At 48.2% G+C, this 16,424-nt stretch overlaps 4 protein-coding genes across 4 annotated transcripts; 3 read left to right on the top strand and 1 right to left on the bottom strand.

The window, feature by feature from the left end:
• Positions 1-1,523: 1,523 nt before the first annotated feature.
• K444DRAFT_665020 (polyketide synthase) lies at positions 1,524-8,189 on the top strand (the record flags this gene model as incomplete). Its single annotated transcript, XM_024887037.1, has 4 exons — positions 1,524-1,819; positions 1,866-2,222; positions 2,274-6,390; positions 6,438-8,189. 4 exons carry the CDS (start codon positions 1,524-1,526, stop codon positions 8,037-8,039), a joined length of 6,372 nt encoding a protein of 2,123 aa, XP_024734358.1. The 3' UTR covers positions 8,040-8,189.
• Positions 8,190-9,432: 1,243 nt separating this feature from the next.
• K444DRAFT_631659 (uncharacterized protein) lies at positions 9,433-9,954 on the bottom strand (the record flags this gene model as incomplete). The annotated part of the gene is made up of 1 exon (XM_024883397.1): positions 9,433-9,954. The coding sequence occupies one exon, from the start codon at positions 9,952-9,954 to the stop codon at positions 9,433-9,435; it is 522 nt and encodes a 173-aa protein (XP_024734357.1).
• Positions 9,955-11,036: 1,082 nt separating this feature from the next.
• K444DRAFT_631658 (Clavaminate synthase-like protein) lies at positions 11,037-12,142 on the top strand (the record flags this gene model as incomplete). Its single annotated transcript, XM_024883396.1, has 2 exons — positions 11,037-11,332; positions 11,380-12,142. 2 exons carry the CDS (start codon positions 11,037-11,039, stop codon positions 12,140-12,142), a joined length of 1,059 nt encoding a protein of 352 aa, XP_024734356.1.
• Positions 12,143-13,176: 1,034 nt separating this feature from the next.
• K444DRAFT_665018 (uncharacterized protein) lies at positions 13,177-15,527 on the top strand (the record flags this gene model as incomplete). Its single annotated transcript, XM_024887036.1, has 6 exons — positions 13,177-14,319; positions 14,371-14,431; positions 14,568-14,767; positions 14,895-15,121; positions 15,178-15,345; positions 15,397-15,527. Coding segments are annotated over exons 1-6 (1,566 nt in total), but the record flags the coding sequence as incomplete, so codon positions are not given.
• Positions 15,528-16,424: the final 897 nt, after the last annotated feature.

The following is a 16,424-nucleotide window of genomic DNA, read 5'->3' as shown; positions in this document are numbered from 1 at the left end:
GAATGGAAGGGCCTCAACCTGCTCACCTTCTTCGAGAACATTATCCCATGTTCCCTTGCCAATTCATTTTGCAACCAAAGCTAGCTCAATTTGGGTTACAAACCAACCAGAGAGTTCTGCAGAGGGTGCGATGTGCCTTGAGTGTCCAAGACTGCATCCAGACAGTCGCTTTTGGCTTCGCATTTTACTTTGTGTTTTAGGGGAGCATCGTGACGAACATTTTTGGAATCCTTATATTCTAAGGTAAGGCCGCTATTAATATGCATTGCGTTTTCTCTCATTGCCGCGGCACACTTTACAATTTTAGTATCCTTTGGAACATAGCTATATGTAGCAAGATTAAATCCATAGTCTGTTAAAACTTGTAAAGCCCTAAAGAAACTAACAGGTTTGAGGCTAAGTATTAGGAACCACTCTCAGATTTGATAATCTCTTAACTGTTTCAATGAATCTTGAAGTTATTTTGCTCCATCTAGGTAGTGGCCCACAAGCACGTGACCCGCATTGATGTCTCATTTCTCGATTCCTTCTTTCAACCTTACTTCACTTCACCAACCTCATTCCCCGAATCAAACCCCCAATCCCAACCACAACAAGTCATGGCCGCCAATCCGACCTCTTCACAAATGAATCGCCTATAGAACTCTACACTCCAGTCGGTTGGCACTGAAGCAATGCATTGTTCTGCTTGAGGCCACTCGGGGACCGAAACCATGAGCCGCGGCAGCGAACAGAAACGCGCTCAACCTCCATCGACTCGGTCAATCGGGATCATCCCTTTAGTCTCGCTTGAATTGGAGACTAATCAATTGAAAAATCCGGTGGTAACAGGGTACATGCGTTGTCGGGTGCTCTCGGCAACTTTCCATGACGCTTCGATACAACCCTATGAGGATTCGCTGCAGTGCTTGCGTTTCCTCTGCATTGACTTTGTACCTACAATGAATATCTCGCTTCGCAGTTCGGCAAGGGTGATTAATTTGTTTCTGCTATAGCAATCTCTCTGCTGAGCGGCCTCCAAGGGGGGCTGTTTAGATGCGATTTCCACCGATGAGAGCCTCTGTCATCGGACTGGCTAAGTGGAAAGTTCGGAGAAGCTAACAAAAGCTTGCACTATTACTGCCAGGCAGCATGTCGGAAATACGTTTAAATTATCGGGTTCTCTTCCAGTGCCGGGCCAAGGGTAGATCCCCCCGAGTTAACTCTGCTTACATCCCATACTTCTTTGGTCGAGCCTCGAGCTGCAATCGGATGCCGTATCACCCAATCGTTGTCCTGGAGGCAGTCTCGCAATGGCTTTACTTGGCCTAATCGGCGAGCCTGGGCGCTACATATGGTGGGAACCCGAGGGAGCGACGATTGCATCTGTATATAACGTCAGTGATGTGTACTTCTGGAGGCAAGCTCCTGTTTCTCATACACACTCGCTCACTGCCTTTATTAAATATATTTCTGCACACCGCTTCTTTTATCTATTCCTTTCCCCTGTGCTTCTGGTTACCCAATATTCTAGATCCATCAAAATGCTGTCCCCAACATCCACCTCGCAAGTTTTCATCTTCGGTGACCAGACTAGCGCCTTTGAGTCCGATTTGCGTTCCCTCCTCCATGTCAAAGATAATGAAAATCTTCGATCCTTCTTCGAGAAGGCAAACTACGCTCTGCGGCTTGAGATTGCTCGACTTCCCATGTCGCAGCGAGAAATATTCCCACGTTTCACATGTTGCCTTGACCTTTTGCAATACTACCGAGAATCTGGGGGGAATCCAGCTTTAGGCTTGGCCCTTCTCACCCTCAACCAGCTTGGTCGTTTCATCAAGTGAGATTCACATTCCATTGCATCAACTCATGCTGACAATCTAAAGATATTACGGAGAAGACTCGCGACCGTACCCTGCTGCCTCAAATAGTTATGCCATTGGTCTCTGCACTGGTTCTTTTGCTGCTGCTGCTATCAGTACATCTCAGACCCTTTCCGAGCTGATCCCTGCCGCCATTGAAGCAGTCCTCGTTGCCTTCCGCACCGGTCTGGCATCAATCGAGGCCCGAAATGATATCGAGTATGATTCTACTACAGCAGCAATCTGGTCGGTGCTTGTTCCCCTGCAAGAAAAGGAAGTTCAAGCTGCTTTGACTTCTTTCATTTCTGGGAAGGGACTACCAGAGGTTTCAAAACCTTACCTGAGCGCGGTTACGAAAACCAGTGTCACTTTGAGCGGGCCGTAAGCTATCTCTCCTTCATGACGTCTCGATATGGTTCTAACAGAGGAAAGACCTTCCGTACTCAAGGATCTGCTGTCTATACCGCATTTTTCAGCTGTCAAGCCACTGAAACTTTCGGTATATGCTCCGTATCATGCATCCCACATCTTTAGCGCTTCAGTTGTCGATGCAATCCTCGCCGCCTCCGACTCCCACATTCTGAACACATACAAGCCAAGAATTCCTCAGATATCTTGCTCTACAGGCAGAAGAGTTGCAGTGTCTACTTATGGGTCTCTTCTCCGCGCAGTATTGGAGGATATTCTCATTAAGCAACTACGGTGGGATCTCGTGCTTGGAGGTTGCTATACTGAACTCATTCAGACGGCACTACAAGGAGCACAGTTCCGCCTTTTTCCAATCCTTACAAATGCTGCACCGACTCTGGCTTCGTCCCTTTCGCAAGCCGCTGCTCTGAATGTCCCGATCGATGGCGCTATTGCAGAGCATTCCAGCAAATCCTTCTCGTCAAACAATTCTGGGAAAATGGAACAATCTAAGATTGCGATCGTGGGCCATTCTGGCCGCTTTCCTGACGCTGCCAGCACAGAGGCATTCTGGGAACTGCTCCACGAAGGTCGTGATGTGCATCGAGCGATCCCAAAGGATAGATTCGATGCAGAAGCACATTTTGATCCAACGGGCAAGACGAAGAACACCAGCCGCATTCAACATGGCTGCTTCATTAAAGAACCTGGTTTATTTGATGCTAGATTCTTCAATATGTCCCCAAGAGAATCTTGTCAGGCTGATCCTGGACAACGTCTGGCAATCACTACCGCTTACGAAGCCATGGAGATGGCCGGGTTTGTCCCTGACACGACTCCTTCCAGCCAACGCGACCGGATTGGTATCTTCTATGGTATGACGAGTGACGACTGGCGAGAAGTCAATAGTGGTCAGAATGTCGATACTTACTTCATTCCGGGTGGAAACCGAGCCTTCACGCCTGGCCGCATCAATTATCACTTTAAGTTTAGCGGACCTAGCTTTAGCATCGACACAGCTTGCTCTTCCAGCTTTGCCGCCATCCACACTGCCTGCAACTCGTTGTGGAGGGGTGATTGCGATACAGCCATTGCAGGTGGAACGAATGTTATGACAAATCCTGACAACTTTGCTGGTCTTGATCGCGGACATTTCTTGTCAACAACTGGAAACTGCAATACTTTCGACGATGGAGCAAATGGATATTGCAGAGCGGATGCAGTCGGCACGGTTATACTCAAGCGACTCGAGGACGCCGAAGCAGACAATGACCCCATTTATGGCGTGCTCTTGGGTGCATATACCAATCACTCGGCCGAAGCGGACTCAATGACTCGACCTCACGTTGGAGCTCAATCCTTTATCTTCAATAAGATGCTCAATCAAGCGAATGTCAATCCCCTCGATATTAGCTACATCGAGATGCACGGCACCGGAACTCAGACTGGTGACGCGGTCGAGATGAAGTCGGTCTTAGAGGTATTCGCCAAAAGACCTCGAGGGGTGGAGCATCCGCTCTATCTTGGTTCAGCCAAGGCGAGCATCGGCCATGCTGAGTCTGCTTCAGGTATCTGTTCTTTGATCAAGGTTCTCAAAATGATGGAAAAGAGCGAAATCCCACCTCATTGCGGAATCAAAACTAAGATCAATCACGGATTTCCCACCGACCTTCAGGCTCGAAACGTGAACATTGCACTCGCTCCAACAACGTGGAGGCGCCCTCAGAATGGTAAACGGACAGTGTTTCTGAACAATTTCAGTGCCGCCGGTGGTAACTCCGCCCTTTTGATGGAAGATGCTCCAGTCAGAACTGCCCCAGGTGCAGAAGACGGAAGATCTTCTCACATTGTCTCCGTCTCAGCCAAGAGCATACATTCGCTCGACAAGAATATCCAAAGTATGATCCGGTTCATCGATGACACTCCGGGCCTTTCACTTCCAGCCCTGTCATATACCACAACAGCTCGTCGCATGCATCACAACCATCGGGTTGCCGTTACAGGCCACGATGTGCGGGAAATTAGAGAAGCTTTACAACAACTCGGCCCCTCAAAGAATATACGACCCATCCAGGCTGCGAAAATACCAAATGTTGCATTCGCGTTCACTGGCCAGGGATGTTTATACTCTGGAATGGCCAAAGGTCTCTTTGACAATATATCCTCATTCAGATCAGACATTCAACGTTTCGATCAGATTGCTCATAACCTTGGGTTTCCTACCTTCCTTCCTCTCGTCGACGGCAGTCGGGATGTAGATGAACTGGGACCCGTTGTTTCTCAACTCGGCGCTGCTTCTGTGCAGATGGCCTTGAACCGTCTCTGGGCTTCCTGGGGCGTTGTTCCTAGGGCTGTCATAGGTCATAGCCTTGGGGAATACGCGGCACTGAATGCCGCAGGAGTTCTTTCAGTCAGTGATACTATTTATTTGACTGGCGCCAGAGCAGAATTGCTCGAGAAGTACTGCACCATCGATACGCATTCTATGCTTGCGGTTAAAGCATCCCCAGCATCTTTGGACAGATACGTATCCAAGACAAGCTGCGAAATTGCTTGCATCAACGGACCGGAAGAGATCGTACTAAGCGGAAACCTCTCTGAAATCGCGACCATTTCCCGCGATCTCACAACAGCCGGTTTCAAATGTGTGAAACTTGAGCTCCCGTTCGCGTTCCACTCAGCTCAAGTCGAGGCAATTCTTGAAAAGCTCGAGGCTCTTGCCCAAGACATCGTCTTCAAAAAACCATCGACACCTTACATATCACCTCTCCTCAGTGAAGTCATCACAGAAATCGGTGTTCTGGGTCCATCTTACCTTAGCCGTGCCTGCAGAGAAACTGTGAACTTTGTTGGTGGTCTCTCAGCAGCAGTCGAGGCCAAAAGTATCAGCGACAAGACGATCTGGATAGAAATCGGAGCCCATCCTGTGTGCTCATCAATGGTCAAGTCCACTATCGGAGCTCAAGCCACCACCGTTCCCACTCTGCGCAAGAGTGCGGACACTTGGAAGGTCATAACAAATAGTCTTGCGGTTCTACATACTACTGGTATTGACCTCCATTGGAATGAATATCACAGAGACTTCAAAGAATCCCAGTACGTCCTCCAGCTTCCTACCTACAGCTGGGACGCGAAGAACTATTGGATCCAATACAACAATAATTTCTGTCTGACGAAGGGCAACGACATTTCCAAAGCTATCTGTGCACCGGAACCGACTTTGTCCAGGTTCAGTACAACATCGGTGCAGAGGATCGTGGAAGAGAGCCACGGACCTCACACCTCGGCCATGATAATTGAATCCAACCTGTCAGACCCTGTGCTTGCAAAGGCCATTCACGGCCACAAAGTCAACGGTGCCGCTCTTTGCCCTTCGTCTCTGTACGCAGATATTGGTCTGACCATTGGAGAGTACCTACTCAAGAAGAGCCCAGTGTACGATGAGTCCATTGGTGTAGACGTCGCTGATATGAAAGTTGGGAACCCTCTCGTTGCCAACGGAAATCAACCCCAACTTTTCAGAACTTCCGCATCCGCCTGCTGGGACACTCGTACTGCCGACCTTCATATTTACTCAGTCAGTGCCGAAGGCAAGAAGACGATCGACCATGCCAGATGCAAGATCAGGTTTGGCGATCGAAACGAATGGTCAAAGGAATTCAAACGCAACGCTTACTTGATCAATCGTCAGATCGCAGCCCTCCAAAATGGAGTCAATCACGGAAAGAGTCATAAGATCAAGCGTGGCATGGCCTACAAGCTGTTTGGCGCCGTTGTGCAATATGACCAAGCTTACCAGGGCATGCAAGAAGTCGTCCTGGACAGCGAAATGCTTGAAGCCACCGCGCAGGTGAAATTTCAGACGACAGAGAAGAATGGAAATTTTAATGTTGGGCCATACTGGATTGATAGTTTGGGACATGTTGCTGGGTTTATAATGAATGCCAACGAGAATACGGACCCTAGCCTTCAAGTATTCGTCAACCATGGATGGGATAGAATGCGATGCACGAAAGCATTTTCTCCGGAGCGAACGTACCAAGTCTATAACCGAATGCAGAATATCGGAGGAACACTCCATTCCGGTGATATTTATATTCTGGAGGACGCCAATGTCATAGCTGTCTTTGAAGGTGTCAAGGTCAGTTGTACTTCACCAAGCCCGAACATTATACTGACCGTAAATAGTTCCAAGGAGTGCCTCGCTCCGTGCTCAATCATTTGTTACCTTCCGAGAGCAAGAGTTCGCGCAATTTGCCAGCCATCACGGTCAGCGAATCGTCAAATTTCCCCAAGAGTCAGAGGTTAAAGCCTGTCCAGAAGGCAAATTTGCCTCTTCCCGCAGCTCTCAACACGAATAAAGCGAGTGTTGCAAACCGAGTGTTGGCAGTTATAGCGGACGAAGTTGGCCTTGATATCAACGATCTACTTCCCACCAGCAGCTTTTCAGACTTCGGTGTCGACTCTCTGTTATCTCTCAACATCACTAGCAGATTTCGGGAAGAGCTCGACCTTGAGGTCGAGTCTTCTTTATTTGCGGACTGTCCCACTATCAAAGATCTTCTGGCTTTCCTGCCCACTGGCGCAACCCCGCCGGATTCCAGTGACGAGTCGACTGCACCGTCTACTCCGGAACTGGATTCGCTTTCTGCTGCCACATCGACAACAGATGAGACTGAATATTCGCTAATTGGCGATGAGATACATTGTGACGAATCTAACCTCCTTGCAACCATCCGACTTACCATTGCGGATGAGGTCGGCATCCCCGTTGAAGAATTGACGGGCACATTGCCTTTCAGTGATGTTGGCATGGATTCACTATTGTCTCTTACAGTTCTGGGAAAGCTGCGAGAAGTTCTGGACGTTGAATTAGATGGGACGTTCTTCCAAGATAATAACTCTCTTGACGAGGTGGGGACTGCTCTTGGTCTCAAGACCGGGTCCTCAACTACCCCCTATCAGGCTCCATCAAGTCTCGATCTCGTCGTCAAATCCGTCACACACCCACCGGCCACATCTATCATCCTACAGGGGAATGCAAAGACTGCTCTAAAGACGCTATTCCTCTTCCCTGACGGATCTGGATCCGCAACATCTTACGCGCCTCTCCCGAAGATATCTTCGGACATGGTTGTGTACGGTCTCAACTGCCCATACATGAAAAATCCGCAAAACATGAAATGCAGCCTGGATGAACTCACCCCGAGCTACCTCCAAGAGGTTCGTCGACGGCAACCCCATGGGCCATATTTCTTCGGAGGCTGGTCTGCAGGAGGGGTTTGTGCGTTCGACGCTGCACAGCAACTCGATCGTGAAGGCGAAAAGGTTGAACGCCTAATCCTGATCGACTCCCCATTCCCTATCGGCCTTGAGAAGCTTCCACCACGTCTCTACGATTTCTTCAACAGCATTGGCCTCTTCGGTACCGGAAACAAGGCCCCACCTGCTTGGTTGTTGCCTCACTTTCTGGCATTTGTTGATTCGTTGGATCTTTACAGAGCCGTTCCATATGAATCCAAGAACGCTCCAAAGGCGCATATTATCTGGGCTCGGGACGGGGTTTGCAAGAATGCTGGAGACCCAAGGCCTCCCATGAGAAATGATGATCCAAAAGAGATGAAGTGGCTCCTGAATAACAGAACAGACTTTGGTCCTAATGGATGGGATAGGCTGCTGGGGGATGGCAAGGTGGTTGTTGAGACTATGAATGACGCGAATCATTTCACTATGATGGAGGGGCAGAAGGTTCAGGAACTTGCATCATTTATCAGGAGGGCTATGCTGTGAAGGGTCATTTGCCCTTTCTTCTTTAGATTTACCTGTTTCCTTTTTTGTTTTTACCTTTCCTGTCTTGCATGTTGGGTAACTGAACATTTAGGGGTCTTTTATTATTTTAGTTTTCATAGAGTGAATAGAACAGAATCTTGAGTATTTCACATACCTACATCAATGCGCTACTTTTATTCATCTTGGGCTTCTCTATATGACTTTGTGGCATGGGACAATGATTGGTTTCTTATCAGTGTTGGTGGGCGACGTTTGCAGGTAGAATTTCCGATCGATCGCCAACAATCAATTCACCAGAATCCATAGACCAGAATTGAATCGAAAGTGAATCTAAAGCAAAATCCCAGGTGGTCGCGAACTGAAAAGCATTTGCTACTCCAGTTCGAATCCTTCCACCTTTTATACAAAGCCTCACTTTCAAGCGCATCGTCCCACCACGACCACGATTGGACAACCCCAATATAGGGCGTATTGTCCTACCACGATTACAATGGCCCCCAAAAATGCATGAGGAAGTGAGCTGGCGAAAGCAAAGGACCGCGGACGCAGCGGCAAGACGGCACTTGCAGGAAAGCCACTAGTAGCACTCCCCACGGGCAGCCAGAAAAAGCCCAAGATGAAGCCCGGTAGTAAGTAGACCCCTTTGGATGTTATACTTGTTCTTCTAACCCTCCATATAGTTTCAGCTTCTGGTAAGATTCAGAAACGCCGAAAGTCATACCGGGTCAAGCTCTCTATCCCACGCCTACTTTTCACCAGAAGTGTAAAAGAGATAATGGATCACTCCGAGAATGATCCCCGTATCGAATGGGCCGCTCTGAAGCCCTCCAAGAAGCTACAGAGGTATTGTTGGTCCAAGGGTTTGAGTGTTTTGTGTTTCACCCTTTTGAGGTAGATCTTTCTACTAATCGATGTCGCATTGTGCAATCTCTACGCTGTAAGATAGTTAGCTTACCTCATATCATTTCCATATTCTGCCTCTAACTACTTCAAGCTCCACGCAAAGAGAGTCACTATTTACCCTAAGGATATTGCTCTTGTGGAAGCCATCGAGCCGCCTTCCTGGGTTATAGATTGAGCGTTCTGGCAAGCATTAGCTGGCAGGAGATATTGGAGCCTTGTACGTTGCAGACTGGGAAGGATGATAAGCATATGGACTAGAGGCATAGAATGGAAATAAAGTGGCCTGCGAATGGATCTAAGTCCCTGAAAGAAACTGAGTAAGAGATGGATAATTGATTTCAAATTGAGAGGTATAAAGAACATAATACATTGAGCCAGAAAGCTCGATCTTGAACGCCGGTATCTTGGCCCCAAGCAAAATCACTCCCGGACTCTAAGGACTCCTGTACATGTATACCGTTTCCCAAAGGGAATAAGTCTCCGCATCTAGCTATGGTGTGTCGTCTTCCTCGAACTTTCCACCCTTGACACCATATCTCCACCCCATATAGCTCAAGATCCCCACTACACTTCCCGCGCCTATACCACCGACAGCACCTCTCCAACCCAGCCCTTTCACCTTTGATGCTACAGCCGCCGCGGCAGCGGCCATCCCGGCATAAGTCCAGTCGTCAAGTTCCGTTTGGCCTTTATTCCCTCTCAACCTCCAACTCCTATCCTGCCACTCAATTGCTTCTCTCCCGGACATTCGAATCGGCAGCCCCACGGACAATATTCCCAAAGCAAGGACCGCGCCTGTTCCGGTACTACGGAGAATCATCAAGTAGGCGGGAAGGGGCGAGATGCGGGGGGAGAGGACATTGAGGCGGCGCAGTGTTAGGAGAGAGAGTCCGACTCCGGCCCCGCCTAGAGAGCTGGCTTGAAATGCTCTGGTAAGGACATGAGTTGTGAGGATGGTTTTGGCGAGAGGCTGGTCTTCTGCATAGGCTGCGTGGGGAAAGAATCGAGACATCGTGAGGTTCAAGTTGCCGGAGCTGGGCTTGGAGAACGATGTAGCGTCGCCGCGTCAGAGTCTTGGAATCGCAGAGCTCCTGTGCTACTATCCTGTAAGTAGTCGTGAGTTTGATAGCAAGATGGTGTAGCAAAGAAGGGAGCCGCGATGGAGGTTTTATCATGCTCGTGTGGACTGATTCTGATTCTGGAAGCCAGAGCCAGTTGCGTGCGTAACCTTACAGTACTGTAAGCACCAGGAAGGTTAACAGTGAGACGCGGGGCAATTGTTTTGCGGCTGCCCGGAACACCACGCCCGTAGCAAGCTTCACCTGCTACGAGTAGAGAGGTTTAGGACAAGATGCTTCAGGCTTTCGTCGTTGGGCCTCTTTCCTTCGAATGGCATGGTGTGGGGAGTAGTGAGAGCTTCTGCTGCTTAGCTAGGGTGAGTGAGTATGGCAGGAATTTGAGGTGCGGCAACCTTACTCGTTAGGGCAGGATTTTAGGCGGTAAGTGGTCAAAACACTCCTCGCGGTAGTGCACTGTTACCACCGTACGAATCCGTTCTGAGAGATTGAGGTCATCGGGAACCGACCCGGAGCAAACAAGTCATCGCAGTGCATTCAGCCGTCCCATAAGGTTATGTCCAGCGGAGACAGCTGCACCTCTTTAACCCGCGACGAGGCACTCGGCCTCCCCAGAGGGATTCCCTCCCACCGGATGAGCTCCACAGCTCTTAGGTCGACGTGGTAGGTGAGATGACTTCGTTCATCTAACCCCACCGCCGCCAGGGCTGGGCGAGCTTTGGAAGAGACTCACTGGAATTGGGATCAGTGCCCTCTACTATGGATTCAAGCACACCGCATAGCTCTTCGGTCCTTCGTATCCCCGAGAACTCGAGTTTCTCGAATGCAAGTCAAGTCGGCTTTCGCTGGACTTTCATCCCTTTCGGTGCCCGAGAATCGCTACTTTTGGCACTCGAGTCGAACATCAACATGCTACCAACTTTAAAAAGTCATTCCAGGCTCTTGTCTGAATCAGCTGTTCTTTTCTCTACTTTTCGTTTCATTGACCAGCACAAAAGTTTTCACGATTTGATCCATCATGCCGACCGCCAAAGCTTTCAGTCAGGTTCCCCCTTTCCCAGACGATGTTCCCGTGTATGAACTTCCGCGCTTGTCATTGCGCAAGTTAATCTCAAACGATGCAGAGCAGTCAAAGGAGCTTTTCAAATCGTTTCGTGAGCATGGGTTCGCCCTTCTTGACATGCAGGGCTGCCATGAGGGAGAATCATTGTTGAAGGAAGCAGAGAAGATGTTTGAGATCACTCGGGATGTAACAATTGGCTTGGATATTGAGGAGAAGATGAAATATGTTCCTACCCCACCTGTCATCTTTGGGTCGGTGTCTCGTCTCGCCCAGTGCGCGGAAGCTAACCATGTCGCAGATACAGCCGTCAGGGTGCTACGAAGACCGAAGCTGGCCTTCCTGACAGATTCGAATCATTCAGTGTCAACCAAGATGACATATTTTCCAACATACCCGAATGTCCGAATCCGGAACCCATCCAGAAGAACCGTAAAAGCATCAAGTCGTACATCAGCAAAGCACATCGCATCGGAGAACTTATCATGAATCAGTTAGACGACCACCTGCGTCTCCCAAAAGGCTCTCTTGGCTCCCTCCAACGTCTAGATCGAGTTTCTGGGTCCACGCTCCGCATGCTTCGTTATCCGCCGCAGCCAGAAGGAGACCGCCGAACGGCGTTTCTTGGTCACACTGATATCGGCACTATCACCATTCTATTTAACGTTCTTGGGGGTCTCCAGATCTTGCCCCCTGGGCTCGAAGCCCTGGAGCAGAATTGGAGATATGTTCGGCCGGAGCCTGGATGCGCGATCATCAACCTCGGAGACGCCATGGTCGAGTGGAGTGGAGGCATCCTGAGATCCAACCTTCATCGTGTGTACTTTGCCCCTGGAGATCAAGCTGTGCATGAAAGGTACAGCTTAGCATACGCAGTCCGGCCAGAGGGGATTGTGCCGATGAAGAGGCTTGCGATGGAGGGAAGTGCAGTCCCAGATCTGGAAGAAGGTGAAGAAGATCTTGATTGTACTGCAAATGAGTGGTTGGCGAGAAAGGGGGCAGCTATTCGCGCTGGCAAAGACAATGCTAGGAGCAGGGGCGGGAGAGCACTTGAGGTTTACTGATGCTTTCTAGAGTGGCGTTTGCCTTTGGGTTTCTCGAACATGAATATGCAGTTTACAGTAGCCTCTTCTTTTCTCAACTTAAAATCGTTGTTGTTCAAAGGACCAGAAAACGAAATTTTGTGTTAATCTCGTTCACAGTTTTCGTATCCCACGGCTGATACCAGGGCTCAGCGGCCACCCAGTCCGAAGACATAAGGGCACCACAGCGTGACTTAGGCTGGCCTGAAGTATGCGCCGACCACTCCCACCTGTCGAATGTGTTTCACTCAATTAGGCATTGATAACGCCGGGCATGATGCAATCAGACTAGGGGGTCAAGCTGAAGAGGTGCATGAGATCAAAATGTGATCATTGGCAGGATAGCATCCTCGGAGATTCTATCGTACGATTCGAAGCCGCGTTTCTATATAGATGCAGCTGAAATATAGAAGAGAGCGTTGGCAGTTGAAATCTAAATATTCTTTACCCTGATTTCATCAACGGAGTCTAGTTTATGTCAAAATCCAGCACCGTTTTAGACCCCGCCGCCAGCTAACGATACCCAACCCCATGGGTCTGTGCGCACAGGGCATTTTCCGGGCATTTTCCGGGCATTTTCAGGCTACGCGAAGACTACTTCAGGGTCTCGAATAGCAAAAGTCTTCACAATCACTTAACTGTTACAAGACAGCAACAAATAATTACGGCCCACGATCCGGACTTTGAGAATCAAAATAGGCAAAGTATAGTTCTATTAATTAATTCTCAAAATTTAAAAGTTCTAAAATATTCGTTATCACTAAAATGCCCTGTACGCACAGACCTATGAGGTTGGGCTCGTAAGGAGCTACGCATATTCAATGCCGTGCTTAGCAACTTCCGGCTCAGCAACTCGATTTTGAGGCAGTGTGAGGTGAATTCCGCTGGCGCAAGTCAATTAAGAGCGTAGGGCTGAATGTGTTGGAATTCTCAGACGCACCTCTGTGGACAGCTCCATTTCATCACGTGATCCCCTTTCTTGTCCATCGGGGACCGAAAAATCTACGAAGCCACGTCAACCAAGAAGGTCGAAACAAGCATACACGGCCGCACCACAGAACCAATAGAAAGTTATGCCCGGGTTCCATCTTCCATTCTCTCCCGGAAATAGAACACAGCTTTGTCCTGAGTTTTTTTACCAGGTGCATTTACGGATCTTCTGAGGAAGCTTCTACGACCTCCGGGCATTCGTGTCGTCGGCATTCGAATATATCCTCAGACTAAAAGAGCCGAGCAAATTCCTTGCGAAGGAGTATACGGATAGCGACAGGGACCTTTAAGAGTAGAAAAGCCTTGAATTTCCTAACATATGCCACCCGTGTTCGATCTTTTGATAAGCTCTCTCATCCAATGTTCTTTTGTTCACAATCTGCAACACGATGTTTCACACGAACCTCTCCCCAGAAGAACGGGGCTACCTATGGAAGAAGTCCATCCATGATTCTCCATACTCGCCGACTTCGTCATCCAGCTCTGTGAGCCCACCTTGGATCACATTCTCTCGGCAACTCACCAATCTTGAACGCATGTTTGAGATCTTCAACAGGGACTTGTATGGCCAGAATTGTCCCTTCATGGGGGCAAAAATCTCTGTGCAGCCGCCAGAATCACAGTCTGGATCTCCATTGTTCAGTCTTTCCCAGCTCGCAGATCGAGCAATTGAAGCATTCTGCCAGACCCGGTGGAAGTATCCTACTATTGCAGCTCGAATTGATGGTGATCGAGCGGTTTATAAGGTTGAGGACAAAGAAGAAGTGAGGTCCTGGGCGCGACGAGTAGTGTCTACAGTTTCACTAGCAGGGGGTTGGGAGAAAATGCGAGAGCGGGTTAGTAGAGAAGTGCAGTTGCCTACGATCGATGGCGACTATTGCACCATGTATATCATCTTGCAGCCATTTGAAGCTTCTCAAAGACAACTGACAGCATTCGATGTCCTTCTGCATACACACCACGCTTTCACAGATGGAGCTGGGATCCGAAGCATCCTCGATGAATTTCTCGCTCGTCTAACCCAGCCTCTGCAGGGGGGTGAGGTCTCGTGGGGGCGGGAAACTGATAGACTGGCACCCCCTTCTATTCTTCTAGCAAAAAATGAAGAGCCAGAAGCTGGAGTGACTCCTGTCGCAGATTCTGGAGTAAGACTGAAAGGGTTTGCAAAGGTAAGCCGTCTTCTTGGTCAACGGATGAAGGTCAGCTAATTCTCCCCACAGCCTGACATTGGACTTCCTGTCTATAAGCCAGAGATCGGGCCACCAAAACCTGAACATCGGGGTAGGTATATGTCTAGGACACTTAATTTGACTCCTCCACTAGACAGTTCTAAAAGTGGTTCTGATAGAACTTGCGGATAGCATTCCAATTCCCAACCGTTTATATCAGTTACAAGGTTGCTAACAAAAAGATATAGGAACTTTACTGGTCTCTCACACCTTTGACAACGATTTCTTGCCTCAGCTACTCGCTGTAGGAAGGAGACATGGGGTAAAGCTTGCTGCGGTGCTTCATGCTGCTTTATTACAGACCGTACACGAGCTATCCGACGACGTCCCGGGCTCTGATGATCTATATAAAAGTGGGTCCGCTTTGGATCTTCGCAATGGGTGGATGGTAACCAACCTATTTCTTTGTCCCATGCCCCGAGCTCCCTATTCCACTGGTCGGGAGCATGAGACATGCTCTCGGCTCTCTCCTAGCTCCCTCCCCTCCAAAGAAACAGGTTGCTAATTCGTTGAAGATATCTCCGTACTCAGAGCACAAGGCCTACGTGAATAGTGCTGTTGCGATTCATCCCATTGAAGTCCCCTGCTTGTATTTTTCCAAGACCAAGGTCGAGAAAAATGGCTTCTGGGAAGCCGCGTCTTTCATTTCCGGCCTATGGGACAAGATCAAAGCAAAGAAAAGTATGGCAAAGTCTGTTGAGGCAGACGCTGGGGCTTTTATAAAGTCGTGGGAAAATAGGAGGTGGGGATCTTTTTTACTAGAGAGATGGTACAGGTTGAGCTAACTGTTTCGTGAAGTGCCTTGAGTGGCACCGCTCCTTCAAAACCTCGGACTTGCCCCTACTTCGTTTCCGATCCGCCTGGTTCGCATATTCTGAATTCCGTTTTCCCTGTCTCCGGGTTTCCTGGCCTTCTCCTTGTTCTCGAGTCATATCAGCTTGCAACAGACCAGACGCAAGCTGTCATGTGAGCCGAGGCCTCAAGACAAGTGTATTATTGCTAACGGCTTATTTCTAGTTCTGCTCGATCTCACTCTTGGAATAACAAACTTACTCTGTGTTTGGTATTTAATGAGGCTCGAAACCCGAGAGAAAAAATAGAACAAGTACTTGCGAAATGGGTAGAAGTTATTCAAGTTATAAAGGAAGATATTTAATAAATATTACTTTACTAGATTTGCTTTTCTTATAATATATATAACTTTCTTAAGTTATAAGATTTCTTAAAGTATAACAGAATTTGGATCTTGCCGAACAAACGTTGGCCTAATCTTCCCCTTCAGGTCTGCGCCTCTATCGCGGCTAACACGCAGTATTCAGTGTTCATATGTGGACTCCGCTCAACTAGCCCATTATTGATCCTCCCCTACCAGAATCATCCCAAAGTTGTTGTTCGAGCATTTGAAACTCTTCTGCCAAAAGCTTCGGGTTATCGCACCGCTCGGCATGATCAAAATCAATCAGTATCGCCTCTCTATTGCGAATGAGAAAGTTGTGCTTGTTGATATCGCCGTGCTTGATTCCTAATTTGTGCAGTTTCGCCAAAGCATGCTGACATGAAGGAAGATCTTCTGGCGTTGCATGACGGCAATCTAAGACCCGTTCAATAAGAAAGCCTATAACCCTGCCTTCCTCTATCAAGTGGCCGAGAAATTCGGGACCGATTTGATGACCATTAATCCATTCGTAAGCAGCTGTTTCGGAGTCGAGGTACGGTATCTACTGAGGCCCACAGCTAGCTAGTCGACAAAACAGAGAAGCGAGATTTGATTTTCTGATTTTCGATTTCTGATTTTCTGATTTCTGATAACCGTATATACCTGCCCCTCTATTTTTAGGGTACGCCTCACTATTACTCTAGTAATTTAGCGCTTATATTACTAAAAGTGCTTCGTAATAGTAATATATGGCCTGAACTTATAATATATTAATACTATTAATACCTTATTTAATTATATTAAAATACTATAATACTTTATAAATCTTTTACTATATTATAATACTATTATTAAATAGGCTTATATAAATGTTTTCTATAAAATAATT

Source organism: Hyaloscypha bicolor (assembly GCF_002865645.1).
Source record: "Hyaloscypha bicolor E unplaced genomic scaffold K444scaffold_116, whole genome shotgun sequence".
NCBI classification, from domain to species: Eukaryota; Fungi; Ascomycota; class Leotiomycetes; order Helotiales; family Hyaloscyphaceae; genus Hyaloscypha; species Hyaloscypha bicolor.
Note: the sequence above shows the minus strand (reverse complement) of the source record. Positions and strands in the feature narration are given on the sequence as shown.